The sequence below is a fragment of the Boleophthalmus pectinirostris genome, unplaced genomic scaffold (genome assembly GCF_026225935.1).
Source record: "Boleophthalmus pectinirostris isolate CB_2022bp ecotype Guang Dong unplaced genomic scaffold, ASM2622593v1 HiC_scaffold_859, whole genome shotgun sequence".
Taxonomy (NCBI): domain Eukaryota; kingdom Metazoa; phylum Chordata; class Actinopteri; order Gobiiformes; family Gobiidae; genus Boleophthalmus; species Boleophthalmus pectinirostris.
Window position 1 is genome coordinate 1 of NW_026571531.1, and position 25000 is coordinate 25000.

General features: G+C 39.7%; 8 protein-coding genes across 10 annotated transcripts; 4 read left to right on the plus strand and 4 right to left on the minus strand.

Moving 5' to 3' along the window:
• Positions 1-6: 6 nt before the first annotated feature.
• On the minus strand, positions 7-2496 carry atf4b (activating transcription factor 4b). The gene is made up of 3 exons (XM_020927241.2): positions 2334-2496; positions 1279-1731; positions 7-1201 (listed from the first exon to the last, which is right to left on the minus strand). Exons 2-3 carry the CDS (start codon positions 1625-1627, stop codon positions 225-227), a joined length of 1326 nt encoding a protein of 441 aa, XP_020782900.2. The 5' UTR covers positions 1628-1731; positions 2334-2496; the 3' UTR covers positions 7-224.
• Positions 2497-2672: 176 nt separating this feature from the next.
• LOC110162355 (uncharacterized) lies at positions 2673-8548 on the minus strand. Of its 3 annotated transcripts, none has more exons than XM_055166539.1 (14): positions 8462-8548; positions 6930-7154; positions 6636-6721; positions 6408-6542; positions 5981-6115; positions 5818-5895; positions 5102-5215; positions 4901-5023; positions 4697-4783; positions 4391-4510; positions 4229-4294; positions 4104-4143; positions 3943-3997; positions 2673-3813 (listed from the first exon to the last, which is right to left on the minus strand). In XM_055166539.1, exons 3-14 carry the CDS (start codon positions 6705-6707, stop codon positions 3072-3074), a joined length of 1767 nt encoding a protein of 588 aa, XP_055022514.1. In that variant the 5' UTR covers positions 6708-6721; positions 6930-7154; positions 8462-8548; the 3' UTR covers positions 2673-3071. The 3 variants fall into 3 exon arrangements, with proteins under 3 accessions (XP_055022514.1, XP_020782898.2, XP_055022515.1); XM_020927239.2 differs by having other exon boundaries at positions 6930-7014; positions 8462-8513; XM_055166540.1 differs by lacking the exon at positions 8462-8548 and adding an exon at positions 7781-7796 and having other exon boundaries at positions 6930-7117.
• Positions 8549-8661: 113 nt separating this feature from the next.
• napsa (napsin A aspartic peptidase) lies at positions 8662-11777 on the plus strand. Its single transcript, XM_020927242.2, has 9 exons — positions 8662-8838; positions 9105-9255; positions 9534-9657; positions 9949-10067; positions 10199-10398; positions 10471-10593; positions 10683-10827; positions 10900-10998; positions 11079-11777. Exons 1-9 carry the CDS (start codon positions 8744-8746, stop codon positions 11238-11240), a joined length of 1218 nt encoding a protein of 405 aa, XP_020782901.1. The 5' UTR covers positions 8662-8743; the 3' UTR covers positions 11241-11777.
• Positions 11526-14861, minus strand: mief1 (mitochondrial elongation factor 1). The gene is made up of 4 exons (XM_020927240.2): positions 14715-14861; positions 14466-14646; positions 13791-14062; positions 11526-13708 (listed from the first exon to the last, which is right to left on the minus strand). The coding sequence occupies exons 1-4, from the start codon at positions 14859-14861 to the stop codon at positions 12875-12877; spliced, it is 1434 nt and encodes a 477-aa protein (XP_020782899.1). The 3' UTR covers positions 11526-12874.
• Positions 14862-14988: 127 nt separating this feature from the next.
• Positions 14989-15768, minus strand: LOC129412572 (MIEF1 upstream open reading frame protein-like). The gene is made up of 2 exons (XM_055166541.1): positions 15663-15768; positions 14989-15230 (listed from the first exon to the last, which is right to left on the minus strand). Exon 2 carries the CDS (start codon positions 15199-15201, stop codon positions 14989-14991), a length of 213 nt encoding a protein of 70 aa, XP_055022516.1. The 5' UTR covers positions 15202-15230; positions 15663-15768.
• Positions 15769-17538: 1770 nt separating this feature from the next.
• Positions 17539-19990, plus strand: LOC110162380 (thiosulfate sulfurtransferase-like). The gene is made up of 2 exons (XM_020927267.2): positions 17539-18316; positions 19192-19990. Exons 1-2 carry the CDS (start codon positions 17728-17730, stop codon positions 19491-19493), a joined length of 891 nt encoding a protein of 296 aa, XP_020782926.1. The 5' UTR covers positions 17539-17727; the 3' UTR covers positions 19494-19990.
• A 109-nt stretch (positions 19991-20099) lies between these two features.
• On the plus strand, positions 20100-22807 carry LOC110162367 (3-mercaptopyruvate sulfurtransferase-like). Its single transcript, XM_020927252.2, has 2 exons — positions 20100-20744; positions 22117-22807. The coding sequence occupies exons 1-2, from the start codon at positions 20156-20158 to the stop codon at positions 22407-22409; spliced, it is 882 nt and encodes a 293-aa protein (XP_020782911.2). The 5' UTR covers positions 20100-20155; the 3' UTR covers positions 22410-22807.
• Positions 22808-23621: 814 nt separating this feature from the next.
• On the plus strand, positions 23622-24995 carry LOC110162302 (SUMO-conjugating enzyme UBC9-B-like; the record flags this gene model as incomplete). The annotated part of the gene is made up of 5 exons (XM_055166542.1): positions 23622-23937; positions 24222-24307; positions 24409-24492; positions 24629-24701; positions 24931-24995. Coding segments are annotated over exons 2-5 (288 nt in total), but the record flags the coding sequence as incomplete, so codon positions are not given.
• Positions 24996-25000: the final 5 nt, after the last annotated feature.

The window sequence follows — 25000 nt, forward strand, 5'->3', positions numbered from 1 at the left end:
CTTTAAGGTCCGTAGCATACATAAAATGTAACAAACAATGGAAAACACCCTTTCCATAAAACTACTCTATAAATACAATTTGAATACCAAGTTAAATATTCAGGAGAATAATTCTGACATGTATTTCGTGGGTTAAGCATGCGGAATACAAAAAAGCATTAGCCGAGCTCATTCTCACCATTCCACTGAAATTCTTACTACGCACTCTCAATTGGATCTAACCACTAGGGGTCAGCACTAAGCCCTTTCTTTATCCTGGTCAGGCGCACTTCCTCCATCAGCTCTTTGAGGTACTGAATCTCTCTGGCCATGGACTCAGCCTTCTCCGTCAGCTCCAGGTTCTTCCTTTCGAGTATGGCATGTTCTTCCAACAGAGCATCCTGCTCAGCTCGCTTCTTCTGTCTATATCGAGTGGCTGCAGTCTTATTCTGCTCCATCTTCTTGAGTTTCTTATCTCGTGGTGCCTTCAGTGGGACCCTATCCTCCATCGCGCTCTGGGAGGACTTGACCTTAACACTAGCACCTGTCGGAGGGGATGGGCAGACCTTGTACTTGGGCTCAGGGTAGGGTCTGCTGCGAGAGGCTCGTGTGGAAGGGGTGGGCTCAGGGGCCTCTGAGGAGGGGGTGGTGGTGGTTACAGTGGTGGTGCTGATGCCAAGCTCCTCTCTGGGGGCCAGCACCAAGACAATGCGAGTAGGGGAGAGGGACACCACAAACCTGGGGATCTGGGGGATGACTGAGGCGACCACTGGTTTCACCTCTGTCACCTCTACCTCACTCTCGGACACATCTACCTCACTGCCCAGCTCCAGAGTGTAGGGGGATGAAGGCTCCGGAGAAGCAGGCTCAGATTTGATCTCAAGCTCCTCCTGGGGCTCTGGGACAGAGGGGGGTGTGGAGGGAACCTCCTGACTGCCAACAGGAGAGGCAGGTTGTGGGATGGGAACAATTGAGTTGTCTTCAGGGGTAGTGGAATGTACAGAAGGAACCATTTCTGGAAGAGAAGCAGAGGAAAGACTGGTATGCACTGGGGAGGAGAATGTGGTCACAGGGTAGGGGTCGAAATCCATGGAGCAATCGAGAGAGGCTAGCAAGTCCTCTGGAGAGCTTGGAGAGTCTTCAGAAGGACTGCAGGACCCAATGAGAGAATCGAAGTCAAATTCCCTCTCATCCATCCAGTCGAGGTCCCCAAATGCGTTCTCTGGGAAACAAAACAAGTCTAGTGTAAGAGGCCAGTCAGCATTTAACGCTTGTGAAATCAACGTTCTCTCATCTTACCTTTGCTGTCATCTGAGACGGCATGACTTCTCAGTTGACCAGGATGGTCCAACCAGGAAATGGAGAGCAGGTCCGACTCAGACCCAGGTTTGTTCCCATGGAGACGGTCGGTGGGAGGCGAGGGGGGAGGAGAATAGAAGGGAGGGGGAGAGGAAGAGGAGGACAAAGATGAGTTGAGGGGTGACGCGGGTGAGGCGCTCCCCTCAAATGAATTTTCTCTGCGTTGTTCGTCTTGGTCAGGGTGGACAAAGAAGGAGTCCATGGGGTCAGCCATGGGAAAGGTAGGCCCCCATAGAAGGGCCTCCATGTCTTCCAGGCCAAACTGTGAGCTTGTCATCATCGTGGTCATAGTGGCTGTTGTTGGTCACAAAAGGGATGAGTGACAATAGTAGGGAAGTGTCAAACTCTTTAATGCTGTCAGATGCAGCAGTGCTGAGGGTTTCCTTGAAGGACCTGAAAATAAAAGACAACCATGGTAAAAACATGATCAGTGCACACAGAGAAAAATACCATCACACTTTCAGCACAATACTGCCCCCATCACTGCAATGCACCTGCTCAGGTCACGTGCTCAGACAGCCTCGTGACTTTGACGTCAGGCCGCCTCCAAATAGGCTCCCATCCCCCACAGACACAACACTACCATACTAGTCCAAATCCGCCTACAACTAGCCGCCATTTTAACACAAAAGAGGAAACCACCTTGAATGCCACGCTGGCATTTGAAGCGGTCTAACATCATGTCTGTAGTGTATAAATAGCAAGGTAAACGTTTGATTTAAACTAGGAACCAAATAAAATTTATATAAAACTAATCTAGTCTTTCTTCTACAAAAATATTGAATTTCATATGACGTCACATCGCCGCCTCACTATCAATTAATTTAATATCAGAAACATTAATACGATCATACAATGACAGGTTTTGTTTTACTTATGAATAAGGAATCGTTCATTTGTTTGAAGAAACATTTACTACAAACAGCGACGCCAGTGAGGCCTTAAGGGCCCAACAGGAAGAGGGAATGTTTGTAAATAATAAAAACAATACTTACGACATTTTGCTGAATTAGAAGAGGACTTCAGTGCACTTGCGTGATGCACTGTTGTTTTTGCTGCTGCTGGGACGCTGCACACTTTTACACTGCCATTTCGGCAAAAGGACGCGGTGCCTCAAAGCTGTAGTTTGTTGATCCTCTGGAGGGAAAATGGCGAAGGGAGAAAAGCGGCGGCGCTTTAGAGCATGGCCCTGCGCACTTATCCATCCGCGCAACACACTCCACCCACAAAAGTAGTTCCACCCAAAAAATAAACATGACACACTTTTTAAGACCGTCAATGTTAATACCTTTCAGTTACATACAAGGAAATATTTCTTATTTCCGCATATGACAAAATATCCATTCACAATGAAATTCATAAGGTTGCACTAACTAACTTTTCTGGTGGAGGGTCTGTCTGTTAGTTTAATAGATTCATGTTTGCCACCTGCTGCACTCTATGGAGATGCTATTGCTTTGCAAGGAATGTTCCAAAGTATGCCATTAATTTCTCTTCATGGAGACAAACAGGAGATGCCACCAGACCAAGTTTCAGATCCATGGAGATACGACCCCACTCAAAACACATTTATTTATTAAATAAATGCAATATTGATATGTTTATTACATTACTGTAGAATATTTACAGCAAGGCTCTAAAGTTTTTTTTATGGAGTTAAGCAGGTCATGTACCTGCCACTGAAAAGTTATACCTTTGATCAAAGACAAAGACAGCATTTCGGTACAGTGATCTCAATTAAACAGTGCCCACATATGATTTAAGTAATCCAATTCGTCCTGAAGATTTTCTGCAAGTAAACGCACTCGACCAGAAAACCTGCTCTTCCTGGACTTTTTCAGCTTCTGTCCTTCCCTCTCTGTAAAATAATAATCCAGTTCTTTGGCAAAGCAATGAAGCAGTCTTTCTGATGACATTCCTCCAGTCTGTGCTGCTGGGTTCCTCCTCACAGTGTCCATGTTGTTAAACACTGACTGAGTCAACTGTGCAATTTTCAGAGCATCGAGCTGGGCCCCAGCTCTCTGTAGCCGTGCAGAGTCATAGCGACGTACCTCGTTCATACCAGAGAGGATAAAGCACAAGCAGTGCTCTGGGTCCTTCACATTTTCAGTGTAGTCATTTATTAGTTTCTCAATTCCATCTCTTGTAATAACCTTTTTTTTGGTTTTAGCCACATGAGCAGATACTCCCCCAGCAGAAGCCACCATACCAGCGCCTACTGCTGTGGCAATAAGAGAAGCTCCAAGAGTCACTGGAGCCAGAGCAAGGCCCACCACTGCAGTGACCCCTCCTACAGCACCAGTGGTGCCTCCAGCCAGTTGGATCGTTTTCTTCCTTTTGAGCGCCTTGTCCAGAGCATCAGAAGTAGAGGTGAGCTCTGAGATGTAGTCTCGTAATATTTCACTGCGCCTCATCATTAGAAGATTGAAGAGGCGCAGAGCCTTTTTGAGGTTCATAGTTGTCTGATGAAAAGATCTGTAGTAAAAAAAAAAAAAAGTTGTAACTGTAACTGTTTTGGAGAGAACTCCAAAAATTACACTGTATATGTAGAAGTAATACATGGCATATTATCTAAATCTTATTTGCAGAATTGCAGTATGGTACCTGATTTCTTCTTCTAAACTAGCACCATATAAAGATGGAGTCATGTAGTCCGTTTCTGTAGAAATTAGAAAAAAACATAGGCATATTACATAGTACATAGTGACTATATTACAATATAATTTATACAATTAAAGAATCTCATTGTGCATGCATTTACTTACTTGACACTACTTTCAACCACCTTAACATCTCGAGTATTTCCTGAAGAAAAGATTATAATTTATGTTTTCTTCATTCAACGTTGATCTGATTTGTCGACAAAACAAAAGTTTGAATAAGACTATACCTGTGTGTAAATCGTGCTCGAACGATTTGTGGAAGAACGGCTACTGATAGTCTGTCTCTCAAGGGTCTAATAATACAAAATAAGACAAAAATAAAGATTATTTGTAATTAACATTAACATCTGAATTTACACATTTGCACATTTACCACTATCATTACTTACCACACTGTTATCATGTTCAGGCAGAATGTGCAAATAAGCTGGAAACTGTATCTCATTGTACACAGGTTCTTTTTCAGATGGTGGAGGAGGGGGTCTGAATGGCGGTGGCGGTGGTCTCGACTGGAACACAACATAACAGGCACATTGCAATGCATTGATGATTTTTGTTTTTGTTGGTTGGATACATTATCTATTGGAGATAAGAAATCAGCAGCTAAAAGTTAATGTTGACCTACAGTTTGTAAATATTTGGAATCAGTCCAAGTTTGACTTCTTCTGTAAATAGGTCTACAGAGGCAGACATACCTGGGAAGTCAGTGATGCAGAGGAGACGTAGGGTTGCTTGGGTTGAGGGGGCCGAGGTGGAATAGCAGGTTTCTCCATGTCCTCAGTCTGAATTACAACATAATTACAATGTGTTTGTTCTGTTTGTGGTTAGTATTTTTAGTGTTACCTAAAAACTAGCTTACTTTTTAAAACTTTTAAAACACTATAAAAGAAGAATCCTACCATCGGTCGATATATGCCAAAAAGATTGCCCTGATCGTCAGTGGGATCTGGAGACACAGGAGAGTGCTGCTCAGAGCTTATGGAGGAAGATATGGATTCTTGGCCGTCTTCATTGTCAGAGCACTAACAAAGAAAATAAGTATGTTAAAGTCAAAGTTAAAGTCACTCGCTGGTACTTTCACTTTTCAGAAAACACTGTACCAGAGAAGCAGGCTTGGAGATGCACGTGCGTATGCCGTAGTAACCAACTGGAGGTGGGGGTCGCTCGGGCCGAGGGAGTGAAGACGAACGCTTTACTTCATTCTTTTTGATATTCTAAAAAAAAAAAATTTAAATTAAAAATCACTAGAGTATAGGAAGTACTATTCAATTTTAAGATTTAAAGCTGCCATTTGTAATTGATCAGGTGAGTGGAGGGGGGGGGCATCTACTGTAGAAAAAAATGCATGTTTTTATACTGCTGATTTTATTGGAAAAGCACTTTAGGCATCTTGAGTTTTGTAAAGGACTCTAAAAGTAGAGATTGATTTATTGAAAAAAAAAACAAATACAACACAATAAACACAGAAGAGTTAGCAACGGATAGCAGATTTAAGGTCTAAATACATACAAAATATTAATAAAATAGTTAAAACCAGCTTGTAGCACTGCATGAGTTTGGACTTTTGTTATTTATTCATTTTTCTGACTTTGTGTTTACTTGATTTTACTGGTTTTACTGTTTCCGGACGAGATTAATGAGACATAAAAATGTTATTAAACATTCAGTACTTTTATAGTTTTCTTTGGAAACGATTCAGCAAAATGAAAAAATAAACAAGACACTGATGCTGTGAACTCACAAGTTACGGGACTTCCTTGTTTGCATTCTCTGCTGTAAAAATGTTGTTTAACTGCAATTTACAGAGTCAACTTACAATGAGAGGTAAGGGTTCAGTGGCCAACACATAAGTGCTCTCTAGAGGAGGTGGTTTGGTGGATTCAGAAGACTGATTCTGGTGACAAAATAAAGTAATGAAATCAGTTTTTTTTATGTAAATGGTCACACCAAATTCATAAAACGAAAAAGAATTATCTTACCGGTTCATTGGTGGTTTGGTCTGTGGAGGGGGATACATCAGTTTGGTTCTCAGTACAATCAAGGTTTATTTTGGACCTGGGTCGTGGTATGGGCTTGGCTGTTTCTTCCGATTCACCATTATCTGTGGGAGCAGGCTGGGGAAAAAAATCATTCTTTGTTTTGGTATGTAAAAAATTGCAAGCACAGTAACTCTGGAATTCAACACTACCAGTTTTTCTGAAATCTGAATCTATAGGTTCTGATTTAAAGGTGCATATAGACTCATATTTATAGGCACCATTTTGAGTACTTTTGATGATTCAAAGGATTTTGAAGTGTTAATTGCTATGGCAGCACTGATCATGTTTTATAACTCTGCAACCAATCTATAGTACTTCTGTAATTCTGTTTTCAATAAAGGATGAATAAAATAGGTTTACTTGTTACCTCAGTAGGTTTTGACAGACAATTGTCCTCTTCTCCAGTCTCCTGGTCATCTGATGAACTTGGAGACATGCTGGACGATTGGTTGGAGCTGAGTGTGCTATCAGTAGTTTCCTCCACATCTTCAATGTCAGGGGGCTGTCAAAGAAATCAAGCCCCATGTAAAAGAAACTACTACACTAATGTTGAACTATTTACTGTATTGTTTACAGATGTTTAGTTTGAACGTACCTTTTTTGTGCCTAACTCCTCAGGGATACTTTGAATTGTAGTATAGGAGCTTGTTATCCCAGAAGTCATCATGCGACTTAATCATTCTGTTAGGATTACACATACATCACTTAAAAATGAAACCTGGTACTATGTGACACAAGACAGTCTGAAAAATCAACCCAATAATTTGTCATCTATATTCTACTATAATAATTTTGTAGATGATAAGTTTGATATTTTAGGTATGAGGTCTTTGTTGATGTATGAATGCATGTAAAATTTTATATAAAAATATATAAGTGTTGTTCTTACCGTCACTCTACAGAACAAATGTCTTCTATAGCCGGTCCATGTTGTCTTAATAGAGCCACAACAGTCCACATTCTGGTTCACAGATCTGTTCACAGATGCCAAACATGTTTGCTCCGCCCACTCTTTTTGTTTTGCCCTCTCCCTGCCGTTCATTCTGTCATCATCTGTGAAGGTGTGTTTACCTGGGCCTCCCAGAAAAAGCAAGGGCGGTTCCATGTGGTAACGCTTATGCATGTTTAACACAATAAAAGATCAAATGGACAAATATTTACACATGTAAATTATTTCACTTAGGCCTAGAACTGCTCATTCTCTGCTTTGAAAAAGAACACAATTTTATTCAGTCAAATGTCACTTAGGAGTCTATACTGTAATGTGTATATCAATATATATATTGTTTTTTTCCGATCATATTTGTCAGTTGGGGAATGCGAGCCTATCTGAACTGGTTCAACTGGCCCAGTCAGTAAATTAATCTGAGTGAAGGCTCCCTGGTTTGTCGTAAGACGGGAAGCGCCTTTTGTTGAATGCTACTTTAGATGACTCATGGACATGCTTGGGTTAAAGTAAATTAATGTAATTTGTTATCAGAATTCACACTTTAATATTTGAAATTCCATCACTTTCCATTCTGAAAGAGATAAGAAAACAGAATTTCCTTTTTTTTTAATGGTTACAGTTCATAATGAACATCTGGGACAAATATAATGTAAATATATTAATAAGGGACTGCTGAGTTGATTGTCTTTTATTTAAAGTGTCTGTGGTTGAGATTCTTATTATTATTCCAATATTTAGTCCTTTGACTGACAACACTGTCTGTCCAAATGTGGTGTGTGTCTGTGTGGTACCTCACTCTCCATGAACCGTGGCCCTGGTGGTGACTATTCCACTCACTCGCTAAGGTTTGAAGAAGTCTTACTTGATGGAGGAGGGGCAGTTAAATGAAAGACTTTTTTTTTTTTATTATTATAAAAGATTTGATTATTGTAGTTCTTTCTAGAGAAACACCAAAGGTTGAAGTGCACGTCAGCATGTGGAAAAATATGCTATATGTAAATACTACAACTAATATTAATACTGTTATTACTACTACTACTACTACTACTAATAATAATAATAATCATCATCATCATCATCATCACCATTATAATTCCTTGTGTTTGTAATGCACTTCAGGCATACAGGCTTCTCAAAACATACTGTACACACTGTAAAGCCTCTTCTGTAGTCACCATAGACTGAATAAACAGTGTATGGTAGCCTCAGCATGAGTCACAGCTGCCCTGGGGTAGAAGGACAGAAGACAGGCTGCTAATCAGCGACATGAGCCCCTGAGATCATCAACACTCACTCAGAAATCACATTTATATTGCGTAAGGTGGGTGAAGTGTCTTGCATAAAAAAACTACGACAGCACTTGGTCATTTGTGTCATGTGTCTTGAAAAGTAGACCTGTATCACTTTGAAGCTCAGATTTGTTTCTCTCTCTAATATAAGTCACAAGTCTATAGATATCAAAAAATGTTTACCTCAAGGTTTGCATTTTCCATTTCGCTACATTCAATGCTATTTCTTTTATTAACCAAAACAAACCATTGAACCACGCTGCAATGGTGGCGCCATTTATTATATGAAGTTAATGGCCGCACCCCTCAGCCAATAGGAACTGTTCACGGGCTTTTTCGGCCAATCGTCAAGGCTTCTAGCGGAATAAAACGATTAGCTACGAACTTTGCCGAATCGAGTTCATTTAGCAGACTGCGTCACATGAATCCCTTTTTGAAACGGTTCATGAATAAATACTTTAGTGTATGAATAAATACTTTTGTAACACCGCTATGACTCGGTGTGTATTACTTTACGCATTCCTGGTGCTTGGTACAACACTGACTTCGGCTCTTATAAGGTAAATTATTATTTTCTCCTTTCTCCATAATGTAACAATTTGTTATTCGCTACTGCAACACACTTAACAAATTGCAGAATTGTGATGTCGACGTAAGAAAATATGTAAACTTAGACCTATGTCTGTTTTTTTTTTTAGTTGTGTAATGTTAATTAGTCTCACGTGCTTTTCTTATTTATTGTGTGACATTTGTACTTTTGCAAGTATACGGAAGTTGGCTGACTGACTGTTGCGTGTCATCACTTCAATAGCCTGTGTATTTTTAGGGTTCCTCTTCATAAAACCAGAAGCCTGCGGCGTATTTTGAGCGATAATGGCAAGTCCCTGGAGGAGCTGCGCGTTATGGCACAGTCCTCACTGGACCACTGGACACCCGCTCCAAATTTGCCCGTGGAGAGGCTGACAAACTTTATGGATGTATGCAACGTTAACTGTCATTGCTTTCACACATATCATATTTACTGATGGTGCCGATGAAGCTTATTACAGAGTAGAAAAGCAGAACAACACAGGAAGTACACACCTCAAGTGTTAAAAATTTCTGCAATTTAAAACACACCCAAGGACCAGGATCAGCTTACTTACATACATATGAAAAGTATTTTTGCATTGCTCATGATTTATTAGCGTTTCATAATTGGATATGACATTAAAAATGAAAGATTAACTTATGTACAATAATAATGTCTTGACAGGCTCAGTACTTTGGATCAATTAGTATTGGTACTCCTCCACAAGAATTCACTGTCCTGTTTGACACCGGCTCATCCAACCTCTGGGTTCCCTCTGTCCACTGCTCCTTTTTGGATTTGGCCTGCTGTACGTTTCTTTATCATATGTTCTGTGAAACCATAAAACAGTGATATGTGTGAAGCAAAATGGCTGAGTTGCTAGAGCCTCACAGCATGAAGGTCCCTACTTCCCCCTATACGTCCCTATACGCCGTCCTCTGGATGGCGTATAGGGACTTTCTGAGTGGAGTATGTGGCATTGAAGGGTAGCTCAAATATATAATATCATAAGTGTATATGACAGAGTATTATGTTTCAAGTGATACAAGTTTTATATATGGCATACATAATTACATAATATCTTTTCTTTTCCTAACAGGGGTCCATCGTCGCTACAACTCAAAAAAGTCAAGTACCTATGTTCAGAATGGCACACAGTTCTCGATCCGTTATGGCCGAGGCAGCTTGTCTGGCTTTATCAGTGGAGACACAGTTTCTGTGAGTTATCAGCCACATTCCCTCTTTCACAAAGGCCTTTGTTGAGTTGCATTCCTGTTTTTATTGTAGCCATGTTATTCGCATGATTTAGAAAATTATTTCTTCACGCTCCTAATTTCCTGTGCCCTCAGGTGGCTGGTTTGCCTGTGCCTAAACAGCAGTTTGGTGAAGCAGTTAAACAGCCTGGCATCACGTTTGCAGTGGCCCGCTTTGATGGAGTCCTGGGCATGGCTTATCCTTCTATATCTGTGGCCAAAGTAACACCAGTGTTTGACTCCGCCATGGCAGCTAAGCTGCTACCACAAAATGTCTTCTCATTTTACATCAGCAGGTTTGTGTCTGCCTCTAAATACTGACCTGAAGGAAGTCTACATCATGGCTAATACAGACCCATATGTTTTAGAGATCCTCTAGCAGCTGTAGGAGGTGAGCTAATCCTTGGAGGAACTGATCCACAGTATTACAGTGGGGAGCTGAACTATGTAAACGTCACTCGAAAAGCTTATTGGCAGATTCAAATGTCTGGGTATAAAAATTTTGATTTGTTTTGTCATGTAGTGAGAAATGAAACTGTTTTCAGGATTACAGTCAAAACATAAAATCTCACTGTTACAGGATTAATGTTGGAAAACAACTGACTCTTTGTAAAAGTGGATGTCAAGCTATTGTTGACACAGGGACATCTCTGATTGTGGGTCCTGTGGCAGAAATCAGGGCTTTGCATAAAGCTATTGGAGCTCTGCCTTTAATAATGGGGGAGGTAAGTCTTTCTACAGTGCAAAATCACCATAGCAGTTCAGTTTAACACTGTAAACTCTATCTACCCCTGCAGTACATGATTGACTGTAAAAAAATCCCAGCTCTACCAGTTGTGTCTTTCAGCATTGGTGGAATTATGTATAACCTGACTGGAGATGACTATGTCATGAAGGTGGGAATAAAGTTTCTATCAAATGATAAATTAACAAAAAATATGTATAAAAAGGCTAAATGCCTCAATCCCTAAAACAGGAATCTCAGATGGGAGTGTCTGTGTGTCTGTCTGGGTTCATGGCCATGGACATCCCTCCTCCTGCAGGACCACTGTGGATCCTCGGAGATGTCTTCATAGGGAAGTACTACACTGTTTTTGACAGGAGTAATGACCGTGTGGGTTTTGCCCCTGCTAAATAACTTGTATCTTTTCCTTTAGTGTTAAACTGTATATTAAGTCCAGTGTGTTTTGAAATATCTTTTCACAAGATGTCACTTTGTTTTATGTTTTAGCTTTCATGTCATGTAATATTTGCAGGTTGAAATCCATGTTTAATTGATCGCACAAAAGGAATTGTACATTTATTTATGTGAGGCCACACATGTAATCTTTGTGCATTTAAGGTGTTCTTTAAAAATTAAGTATAATGCAGTATACGTAAACATTTCTATGGTGATATAGGAAATCAAATTAATTGAACATAGTTGTTTGCAACATTTAATGTTGGTACCCCAGGGATGAGTACGAGGCAACAGCATGCAACACAGACCCACAGAGCAGTACAGAGCTTCTGATGAACATTTAAATAATGTGGCACTGTGTCCATCACTCTGACAGTGCAAGCAGCATGATGTCCAGTCTTTATAGTACATACAAGCAGAAATAACCCATAGAAAATAAATGTTTCCTTTGGTTTACAAATGTACATTAAATACATTAAATAAAGAATAACCAGATTTGGTTCTTGTTCATTAAATAAAACAACACTCCACTTTGACAATAGTTTGTTTTAGCCACTTTTCCTAAGGCTGTGCAGTAAGTAAACACGTTTAGATTGATGACATCCCTTAACTATGCTTTGTAAATGCTTCATGTTTGTATCATATTTGTGAAAGTGAAGCATTGTTGCACAATCAAAACTAAATCTCAGATGTGTTAAGTATCCATTAATAACAACAAAGTTAGAGATGACGCCACCTAGTGGCTTTAGAAGTCAAACTGTGGCCTGCGCAACTTTATTAAAATTAAAGGACTTTCCAATAACACTTTAGTTTTCCCCAAACCACCATATAAGTGAAACCAACAGACGGTCATGCTAAGAGCAATTTGGCATTTATGTCTCCATAATGGAATAAAAGTTCAGAACACACAAGAGAAACGAGCGTTCCAATATCAGATTATAATTCTGTCACATGGAAATATTTTTGTTCATGACATTATTCAATTTGAGGCCTTCTAATAAAAATGCCAACCCACTTCCTTAAACGGTGCAGTGACAGATTTTCTTCCAGTTACATGAATGGCTTAAATTAGTCAGACTATATTTGCATTGTTCAATCTTAGGCTATAAGAAAACATGCTTTAAGTATTGAAATCAAGTCTGTCTTTTGTGGCAAAATTAGATGTTTTGGATTTTCTAGAAACTGAGTGTTGTCTAATCATTTCAGAACATTTATAAAGAACTTAAATTAGAATTTATTGTAACAGTAGCACAAACACAGTCACAACTGACAAGTCATACGTGGTTATTGCGGTAACGTCTAAACTTGAAGCATCATATGCTAGTATCCCTGAAATATTTTACCTATTTAAAAACACAATGTTTGCCACTAAAACTTAACAGTGGCTTCAGAGTTACAAACTAATAATCAAGCCTTTCTTTAATATCAAAATAAAATAATTTATTTGGATATCATAAAGCCTTATGTCAGAGGTTGAACTGCACTCAGTATAGCAACCACTTTATTTAGAATAGGTCATAAAACAAAGAACATGTGTCCATGTGAAGGATGTATTCATGCATCCATTTTTGCAAACACTGACAGATTAGATGTCAGGGGGGTGCTTCCAGGGCAGTTCTTAAAAGCCCCTCTGGGTCTGAAAGAGCACAATAAAGTGTATATCCCAGTTCGTCCACTTCCTGTTCAGTGAGTTCACAGAATAAATTAACTTTGGGGTTGAGAGCGCATGGCAGTCTCCCGGCTTCTAAGTGTCCAACTAGAGCTCGCAGCAGCTGCAGAAAGCGATCAGCTAGTGCTTCCTGTGTCCAGTCCCCTTCCTTCTCACTCAGCAGTAAAATGGCATTGGTCAGCTGGCTGGCATTGAGCCGGCTAAGAGCAGGGTTTAATTTGCACACTGCCTTGGCTACCTTCAAACAGGTGCAGCGACAGCCTCCGTCCTCCTGATCCAGAGCCCTGAGCCGAGCGGTCTCTGCCACACGGAAACTCTGACGCCACAGGTTCTCATGGCGCTCTGCGGCCAGACGGTGGGGCTTGGCAATAAGTGATGTTCCATCTTCCATCACCAGTAATGGAAGGAAATCCACATAAAGCTTTCGATCAGTTTCATACTGCACCTCCAGGGTGAGTGTTTCAGAGGGAACCACTGGACGGATGACATAATCAAGGACACTTCCTATGGCAGGCCAGTTGATAGAGCCAGCCACAAGCTTGTCAAACACCTCCAGAACTGATTTGGGAGACAGGTACCCACCCACCATGCACCGGTCCCAGTAACTACTGTTTCGTGGAAAATACTCCAAGTTTTCCCTTCGGAGAAGCCAGAAACCTGGGACATTCATAATGGTGTCTTCTCCAGGGATGGATGACCACAGATTCTTCTCCAAGACGAGAGGCACCATCAGCTGAGCATGATCTGCTGTTACAACCTAGAGGTATTAGAAAAAGTCAACAATTAAACATTTGTTACTGCAGGGTTTTCAAAGTGCATAACCAGTTTATTCTTTGTACCTGCAGATCATCATATAGGCTGCCACTGAGGTACATCTCCCTTAGTGGCATGTCAGGCAACTTGGCATGAAGGAACACTCTGAGCTCAGCGCAGATGTCAAGGGCTGCCCTCCTGGCCATAGCCTGCTCCTCAGAAGGAATATTCACAGAATTTTGGTAGAATTCCCACAGACGCTCTTGCAGTGAAAGGCGCATCCGGGCTCGAAGCAGGTCTGCCTCAGCCGACCCAGTAGCGCCCATAGCAGCTCGACCAACAGCTCTTCGGAGGCAGTCTGAAGAAGTCGTTATTTACATGGTTACTAAAGTTTGTTTATATGAGAGACTACAAAATACAAATGTTATTGTATCTAAATTTGATTTCACACAGTAGGTAACCAACACACAAATTATCCTAACACTGGGGTGAGTTTATATTGCTTCATTAAATGCACTTTATTGCTAATCAACCAATACAAACACAGCGAGCTAAAGAGTATATTCCAATTTTATATTACTAACTATATTCTAATTTTATTTTACTTGCTACAGCTCCAAACATAAACAAAACCCACTGTAAAGAAAAAGCAAGAATCCTCCAAATAGGCTGTCTGTTAAAATATTTTGATCACAAGTTATGTAACAACAGCAAACATAAACTGACAGTAAACAAAAGGCACATTACTAATGAATCCTGACCTGGTTGAAAAGATTGTGAAGAAGTAGGCAGAGACTGTAAGGAGCGGCTCACAGTAGACTTCATGTCCTGGTTCAGGACCCGAGGTGAAGAGCCCATCCAGGCAGGTTCTTCCCAGCTTCTCTTTCCTGATTTCTCCATTTTTGTAGGGCTTGTGGGAACACTTACAGCGCGATCATACATCTGTAAAAAACACTGCTTTACAAAATGTGTTTAAAAATTCTATTTAAGGGAATGTTAATGTCACTTACTCTTTTGACAGCAAGTGTAGCAATACCAAGCATGGCCGCTCCCCCCACGCCTAGTACAAGTTTGGCATTAGAAAGCATAAAGTCTATCGCCGTCCCAATGCCATTGTCATCTTTCTTGCCCTTACGATCTCCATTCACACCCGCCATGGTGACACTGAGAGGACATAAGTTAAGAAACACTTTATGGCATCGACTAAAATATTAAATGTGATTTGATGTTTTTCATTTCCTCACCTCGGAGGTAGATTCCAGGTGCTTTAATTTGCCTATTACTCTACATAAGCCCTCCAAGTTTGCTGTTCAAGAAGAACTGCCCCCTCTTTAGAGCATCCTCCTTCTCTTGGGGTCCACTCAGAGTTTGGCAGCGGCGAAACTCTCGGGTCACGGCGCGGCGGTAGTAGTTTCTGTCGGTGTACTGGAGGTGCCGCCCCGCACGGAGGAGCGCTCTGTACAGCTCCAACACTGCACTACGTGACCAGCCACCCATTAGTGATCACACAAGGAGAAAGAACCACCCTGGCAAAGAGATTTCACTATGAAGCATTGTGTACACAGTGTTTTGTAAAATACCAAATAGTAACAAAAAATAGTAGCCAATGCCAATTCCATCACCCCTTAAAGTACACATTCAGTAGTATCTACGCTAGGCTCCAATGGCCTTTATAGGAGAGTGTAAGCTGTCTCATGTATTACCTGAGTGTATAAATGAAAATTACATCTCAGGCAAAATCTGAACACACATTTCAACCAAAGCATGGCTACTCCAACCAAGTGTCGCACATTTCTTGCACTGACTTAGCTCCATTGGCTATGTAGCTTCTTGGCTAAGCGAGTACTGACCTTACAATAAACTACTCACATTTCCAAATCCACTCAAGAAAACACGATCGATCATTTGGCAAAAAAAAAACCCAGAAACCTGACAACCATTAGCACCCCCAAACTTACAATTCAGGTACGAAGGTGAGATTTTCACAGTTTAAAGAAGAAAAGCTCTTCTCCAGCCGGGGGTCAGACCTGAATAGTACCGGAAACACTCGCCTGTGGAATTACAACATCCGGATTAGAAGAAAAAAAAAGTTTATTATTATTTTTTTAAATAAATGAATAAAAAACGTAGCTCTACATATGGTTTAAGGTACTGGCAATCCAGGTTATTTGTGACTGTAGTATCTTTTTTTGAAACTGTAAGCGAGACAGCAAAGAGTTAAAGCAATAATTAAATATAGTATAAAAACATAGTGTGTATAGCTATAATTAAAAAAAAAAGATTGAATTATTGTTACTTCAATAAAGTACACATGTATTGGTCATTTTCAGACTTTATAATGTGATGACAAATAAATAAACTTTTCTTTTTTTTTCTTTTCTTTTTTTTCATAAAAAACCTTTTCTATTGTTGGGTTTCAGTCGAAATCACAGCATTCTATAGGCCAATATTAATTTATACAGATGGGGGGCAGCTAAAAAAAAAAGTTAAAATGCTAAATTGTATTGTAATACTGTGAGCTCAAGGGTTTAGTCATTAATTGAAAAATCTCATGTTCAACAGTTGTGAGTTTACCTTTTGGATACTTCATGGCAAAGTACAATAGCGTCAGTAATCAATAGGGAAATCTAGCGCTTTATCCCCATCTGGGAGTATGACATCATCACATTCAAGAATCAGAAAACCACCAATACATGTACATCTACTTTACTGAAATACTGTAACAATAATTCAATCATAATATGTTTAGAAAAGCTAAACATAGTATATTTAAACATTGTATTTACTCCATAGACCGTATATATTCTTTTATACAGTTCATGATTAACTCTTTACACTTACAGTTTCAAAAATGGTACTACAATCATAAATAACCTGGGTTAACCCGTATGTAGAGGTACGTTTTTCCTCACGTGAAAGCTCAGAAACAACAGAATTCACTCACTGAGCTGCAGAGGCTGCACTAGCACAGATTAAATATTAGCTGCTGGTGCTGGGGTTTAGGTAGTGAGGCTTCTGTTGAGAGTCATTTTAGGTTCAAGCCAAATGGATTTAAGAATTTAAACTAGCAACCTTAATGAGACTCACGTGAGGTTTATTTTGCTTTCTGACTGAATAATAGTATTGAGAACCAAAACACCAAATTATAACATAAACATACACAGAACAAAGGTTAAAGTGTGAGTGCTTCACTGGGTCAAGCTATGTGCAACAAAAATGCAAAAAGTCAATTGCTCCTCCAAGACAAAACAACCACATTCATTCATTTTTATTTTTTATTTTTTTTTTGGGGGGGGGGGGGTTAACAAAACATCCTGAAATGTCTTGCTGTGCAGCAAAGAAAAGGACTAAGTTGTAACATTTTAATGATCTTATAACTCCAAAATTCCGATAAAAATCACAGTGTGTGTATGTAACCACAGCTTTTGCGTATATTTATATTTCCACATATGAAAGTGATCTGAGTCACATAAAAAAATAAAATGAAAATCAGATTCGGCCTGTTCACAATGACATTAAAAAATCTAATTCAGGCTCTACTTTGAGCTCCTGTCTCCTTACACTGTCTCTAAGGGAGAGCCCAGCAACTCTGCAGAGGAAACTCATTTCATGATCTTATCCTTTTGGTCATTATCCAAAACTCATGACCATAGCAGGACATACTTGTGAATTAAAGAAATAAAAGATGAAAGAGATTGTACATACAACCCTCTGACCATCACCAGTCACCATATTATTAAACATAGGTGGGTTAAGTGTCTTGCCCTTGTCGTGCAACGGCATCACACATAAAATAAGCATTAGTTGCCCATTTCTTTACCAGAAATTATTGGATTTTGGAGAGTCTTTTGGGAAAAGGGCTACCCAAAAAACAAACATGATATTACAAACGCACTACAATAGGTGGCGGCATATACCAGTTTAGTTAGTAGTAGCTCAAACAGTCCTAACTCAGAGAAGAAGTGAACTGACCTGAACTCAAGAGTTGGACTTGCACACAGAGTTGTATGCAAAGTTGCAGTCATGGGAATGCAAACCCAGGCACTTGTGTCTGCGAGATGGCTTGCAAATATGGTCAAAACCAATCTGGTCGGGCCAAGTCTGCGCATTTTGGACACGTCCTGGTACCTTCCCATGATGAACCGAGACGGAAAGAAGGAGTTTGCTCAAACCCACATTCCAGGAGCGTCCCATTTTGACATTGATGATTGCTCAGACAGGACGTCGAAGTATGATCACACGCTGCCCAGTGAGGAGTTCTTTGCTGAATACGTGGGCAACCTTGGGATCAGTAATAACAGCCACGTTGTTGTGTACGATGCCAGTGACTTTGGTGCGTTTTCGTGCACCAGGGTCTGGTGGATGTTCCGCTTGTATGGCCATTATCAAGTGTCGGTTCTGAACGGCGGCTTCAGGAACTGGGTCAAAGAGGGACACCCCGTGACAGACCAGTATATCAAGCCACAACCAGTCAAGTTCAGCGCCAAAATAAACCGTGAATGGGTCAAAACTTTTGAGGACATGACAGAGAATATAACAACGCAGCGATACCAAGTGGTAGATGTGAGACCTTATGAAAGATTTCTTGGAAAGGAGCCCGAGCCACGAGAAGGTAATATTGGGTAATCTTTATCAATTAGTTCATGATCTCGGGTCAGAATAGCCTAAATATTTTACAAGGATATAAAGTTTGAAGTTCTACAAAAGAAAATCATAAACCCTCTCATGTTAGCCTCTCATGGCATTTCCTTCCACCTCTCCCACCCTGATATGGTAGATCCATTGAGGAATGTTGCTGAGACATCTGATAACACGCAATTGTCCCTTAGTTGAGATCCAAGCATGGGGTTGAAATACTTCTAATTAATTCTAGATGCACTTTGTAGAGTTTATAACCCAAAAGGAGCTGGTCTAATTGCACCTACTCACACCAACCCCTAAGCTGTTAACAAGAGGACACACAAATGCTTTATGACCATCGGTGTACCTCCAGGTTTATGTTCAAACCTCCTTGTTAAAGCTTAATCTTTTCAGATCTCAGAGGCTAAGCAAGGCTAGGCCTGGTTAGTACTTGGAAGTAAGACTGCTGGGAATACCAGCTTCTACAGTGGGACGCAAGTGGCAAAACTGTCATTGTCTTTAGGCAAGTCACTTCACCCATATTGCCTAGTATTTATATGGGTGTGTGCGTGAGGGTGGTAAAAGTTGCTTTGTTTCTGTGTATTCCAGGGCAGCTATGGCTACAATAGAAATTTACCACAAAGTGTGAAATGAATGTACCAAATTTTAAAGCGACTCTGAGTGTCTGGAAAAGACTATGCATTAATATTATATATGTATGCTATTCCTAGCCAATATTTTTTAGGGAAGACTAACAATTATTATTATATTTTTATCTATGTCATGATTAGCCCTTTCCTATCACTGGCATATTTAAAAGGTTTATTACAAACCAGCATGTTCTGAATTTTGTGCCATACCCTTCAGGTGTGGACCCAGGCCACATCCCGGGGTCAAAGTGCATGCCCTTCTATGACTTTCTGGATGAAAATGGCATGATGCTTACTCCAGAGGAACTGAAGAGGTTTTTCCAAAAGACCCAGGTGGATCTGAAGAAGCCCTTGTGTGGCACCTGTGGGTCTGGGGTGACGTCGTGCCACATGGTGCTGGCGGCTCACATCTGCGGTGCCCCGGGTGCGACTGTGTATGATGGCTCCTGGTATGAGTTTTTCACTAAAGCTCCCAAAGAACACATCGCCACCGGCATTTCAAGCAAGCTCGGAGGTTAGAGTACAACATTTCAGTCATATTTGATATTTTATCAAAGGCACATTAGATGCAAAATAAGTATTGTAATAAGTATACCACACCAGTATAACAGGAACTGCAAGTTACAAATGACAATTTGTCACAAGAAATATATACACATCTACTACCTACCTAATCAAACTATTAACTGTTCAGTAGCCTACTTTTTGTTACCTGCCAGGACCAGAACTGTCCATGGTATGACACCAGATAGTTACAGCTGTATCATGGGATCTGTGCCAAAAATCATCATTGTCATCAGTCTCTAGTAATTGTCACTTCTCCTTTAGTGAAGCAGCAGAATATCTGTTATGTTCTTTGGATTCTGAGGATAGACATCTTGAAACTGAGACTGGTGCTTTAATAATTGTGGAAACAGCCTACCGTTACTATATTATTGATGAAACTATTAAACAAACCTTTTTTTTTTGTTGTTGTTGTTGTTGTAAGATTTAAGAATAAATGTGATTTGAAAGCATTGTTGTGATTTCCTTATTTGGTCCTTATTTGTGGGTGGTGCAGGGATTACTACTCCTATTGATTGCCATTTCCAAAAGTTCAACCCTCTTCTGATGTAGATTAAGCCCTTGTGATACAACACTCCCCCCTGTGGTCCAGTCTACGGCAGCCACGCAGTTCCATCATGGCGGCCCAAGTTCGTACTCTGGTGTCAGCTCAGTGGCTTTTAGATGCCATCAGAAACAACCGCATCGGTCCAAATCTCCGGATCCTTGACGCGTCTTGGTACCTTGCGAAAACCAAGCGGGACCCCAGAGCTGAGTTCGCCCAGTCCCATATCCCTGGCGCCTCCTATTTTGACATTGATGACTGCTGTGAATACCACCCGGAGCTGGATCACATGCTGCCAACTTCGGAGCGCTTTTCTGAGTACGTAGGGAAACTCGGAATCGGGAACGAGACGCACGTAGTTGTGTACGACACCCACGACTTCGGTGCGTTCAGTGCGCCCCGGGTTTGGTGGATGTTCCGACTGTATGGCCACAATATGGTGTCGGTTCTGGACGGTGGAATGAAGAATTGGCTGCAAAATGAGTACCCCGTGACAGCAGAGTACACTAAACCCGAGCCCCAGAAGTTTGAAGCCTCCCTGAATAAGTCCTGGGTGAAGACCTATGACGATATTATGCAAAACGTCCAGACCAAGAGTGTGCAGGTGGTTGATGCCAGGTCTGCGGGCAGATACAGAGGCACGGAGCCAGAGCCCAGGGATGGTGAGCAAAATTATCTTAAATGGTCAGGTTTTAACCTAAGAGTATTGAGGAATTATAAAATGAATACAAGTTTAATCTAAATGGTGTTGGTGACCTGATTTAGGAATTACTGGATATTTGGGCAAGAAAAATGGGCCATTATCTCAAATTAATAGGTCTAATAGGCTTTAACTGTAAGAAATTATTTTATTTATTTATTTATTTATTGCTCATGTTATTGTTTTGTTGGCATCAATTTAAAGAGAAGAACAACCACAACAAAAAATCTGACAATTAACAAATACATATTCCAACCATTATTTGCCTTGTCTTTGCTGCATGAACAAAAAGGAACAGGAAGAGAATCAATCTTATAAACTCTGCTCCTTTCCCAGATCAAAAAAATAAAAATTTCTTTAATAATCAATCCACACCCTGTCTTATGTAAGATATTAAATAATTCTGACATGGAAAATGTAATCAGGACCCATTTTACCTATATTTGCAACTCATCTCCTACTAGACTAAAAATCATTTTAGACCATAGGCCTACGTATAGTTAATTATTGTTGGCATGGTGAAGAGCATGGTCATAGGACATGGAATACATACATTTAACTGGGTCATTCGCAGAGGTGGAGAAAACACAGGCCTATGTGGAGATATGTTTACTTAAAAATATTACTGTGCATCCTTTAAAAAATGGAATATGTTGCTTTCACATGCTGTCAGAGTAAACATGGGCAATGAGGTAAAAATAATAATAAGAATAGCAATAATAATACATAAATCTTTATTAAATCAAATAAGTATGTTTTTCAATCGTAACTTCATGGACATAACTAGATCTTTTATAAGTGCCAATAAAAACAATTGACTGAGTTTAACAATGATTGATGTTAATGTTTTTATGTTGGATTGTCAGTAAATTTTTGATTAAAAAGATGATGATTAATTTGTAATATTTAGATTATTTATGACATTTTCAATAATTGTCCAATGCTATTCTAAGGGTAATTCATTATTTTTGAAAGAAATATCCAGCCCTAACACTTTTTTCGTAGGGACTGTCCACAAACTTACCTTATTAATCTTTGGTCCTTTGATTTTTGAACTGTCTCTATAGTTTAGTAATAGCACCACTTTTTGAGGCTTTAATAATAAAAAAGATTGTTTCACTATAGTTCACTTGTACTAAAGAAGTTGAACGTGGCACCAGACTTGTTTGCATTTCATGGGGTTGGGGCCAGGAATTACACATTAACTCATAAGTGAGGACAAAGCAATAGTAGAGTTTAATAGAGTTTAAATGCAAATTTTACCTCAGTTTGAAATAATACAGCTCTTTAAAATGTTGTACATCAACTCCTAATTTTGCCATTTCTTTTTACAGATGTTCTGCCTGGCCATTACCCCGGTACTATCAACATACCCTTTAACTCACTCTTGGACGAGTCTGGGAAAGTGCTTCCAACTGAAGACTTGGCAAAGATGTTCAAAGAGGCAGGTGTGGACCTCCAGAAGCCACTGTGGGCCACCTGTGGATCTGGGGTCACTGCTTGTGTCGTTATTTTAGGTGCTCACCTGCTTGGGCACCCTGGGCCCTGTCTGTATGATGGCTCCTGGACTGAATGGTTTAAAAAGGCACCTCCAGAATACATAATTTCTGAAGGACAAGCCAAGTGAAAGCTGCTTTGTTTTTGTAATTTAGTTTTGTAACACATTTAGACAATGTGTATAAAAAATGTTTTTGGGGGATTTTTTACAAGTTTCAGGGTCAATTACAACTGCATAATTGTTGCAATAGTAAAGCTTGTCTCTAACACAAGGGCAAGTGGAGAGGAGGTTGAAAGTAATTCAGTCATTTACTCCACAAGATGCGTTAAGAAATGTTGGAATATTGCTAGTCATAGATGTAGGATTCATCTAAAAAAACAAAAAGTTGGGTGAGTAAATGAACCAATTCATTATGATGATACTTTTAATCTACCATGATCAAGGTTCCACACTGCTAGTAATTGATGATTATGCACTACAGATGGAACAATAAAGAATAATATTATAATAAAAAAGTTAGACAATAATCATTCGTGGGGCATTTTATTTCATCGTAATAATCACCAACAAAGATAATTGCATATATCACAAGAATGTGCAGAAAAAAAGACTTTGTTTTCTCTTCTAAATCATTGTTTTCACTTATAATAAAGTACAATACTTATGCATAAGACTATATAATTATATATTAACTATATAATTAATCTATTATTTGTAAAGTCTCATCAACTTTAAGAAGTATTGTGATATAATCACAGTTGTTAATCGCAATGATGACACCAAATTTCAGCATCGTCCCATGCATGCATTTGCATAATATTGTACTTTTACTGCACTATATGGCCATACTTGTAGTGACCCTCAAGTTTTTCAATAAATTAGCCCATACCAGCAATCAAACATTTTGCTTAGAAATAGGCTTAACATAAAAGATCTACCAAATTTAACTAAAGATAAAATAGTAAATGTTGGTGAAATATAATGATGAACATAGTCTTTAGAGCGAGGCAACAGTCATTTCTGCATCTTGTGATATACAGATGTGTAGCTGATGTAGAGACACAATGATTCAAAAGGTTTAAAGCAATTTGTATTGTATTTATCTGATATCCAGACACAGTTTGCTCAGCGCAGGGAAAACAGCCAATGCTGACTTGCTTGTTGCTACAAACAACTCAAATCTGTCCCTTCCAAATGCTTAAGACTAGATTTAAGTCTTTACTGTAATTATGAAGTGAATTAGTAAACTAGAATAAGATTAATAAATTGTTGTATTCAGACGGGTAAAGTTGTCTTGTTTGACGCGTTTCCTCGGATGTCCTGAGCGCCGCCTGAAGGTCCTCACCAAATAAACAATTCGGGGTCCTTCGTCGCCGTGTGAGCTCTATGGTGCTAGCCTTTCGAGCCTCCACAGCTGCACAGTTTTTTACATTACCTGCTCCCGGTAGACTGCGCCCATATTATTAGTTCACGGTAATGTTGAAATAGCAGGAAGTTGCCGCTTTGTTAAACTCCCATCTACAATAACTGGTTTGGTTTTCTGACGTCGAAGGGTGTGTTATTTTTGTTAGCATCATTAGCAGCCGCCGCGTTAGCTTTAGCGAACCAAACAAGGTTATTGTTTGTTATTAAGCTCTCCAATTAAACTATATAAGAGGTAAGTTTAACCGAAAACAGAATCTAATATGAACATATTTTGTTTTAATAAACCTTTTGCTGGCTTGTATCTCATTTCCAGCCATACCTTTCCAGAGTTATGCTAAGCTAGTGCTAATATCTTGCTAGCGCATTAAATGTACGCAGTTTTAAAATACTCAGTAGCTTGCAAAAAACTCATAGACATTGTGTAAATGTGCACAGATAAAACAAGCATGTTCTTGTGTTTCTGTTTTACCTTATTGTTGCCATCGTTAATTGGATAATTAATTTGTTTTTCCACAGGGAGGCGTTAATGAGCAGTCATGTCGGGCATCGCTTTGAGCAGACTGTCCCAGGAGCGTAAAGCCTGGAGGAAAGACCACCCATTTGTAAGCACCTATTGCTTTAGATTACAAAGAATGCATACAGAACTCTGTGACACTGACTCTTCTCTTATATCTATTTCTAATATATCTCTTTGTGTTGTCAGGGTTTTGTTGCTGTGCCTACCAAGAATCCAGATGGGACAATGAACCTCATGAACTGGGAATGTGCCATCCCGGGGAAGAAAGGAGTATGATCTTAATGTTTAACCACCCTCATTATATATTATTGATATGTGTGTCCTGTAACACAGCTCTGTTTCAATGTTCAGTTACAAATATAAGAATTAACGTAATACAAATGATTAAGACAATGTTTTTCTTTAGACCTTGTGGGAGGGCGGCCTTTACAAACTCCGAATGCTGTTCAAAGATGACTACCCGTCTTCTCCACCAAAATGTGAGTTATGATCTGTGATTGATAATTCTACTTTTAACATCTTTTAGTTGAGGCTATATTATATAAGGGCTTATCCCAGAGCAAAGCACTTTCACACATCCTCTTGTGTTTTAGAGATATTCAATGCAAAATCAGGTAATTGATGGTTTTTACAATGCCTTACCATATCCTGAACATACTGAGTTTAAATTTTAACCTCTGTTTTATTGTTTCTCCGCTCTATATTTAGGCAAGTTTGAGCCTCCAATCTTCCACCCAAATGTCTACCCATCTGGCACTGTGTGTCTCTCCATCCTGGA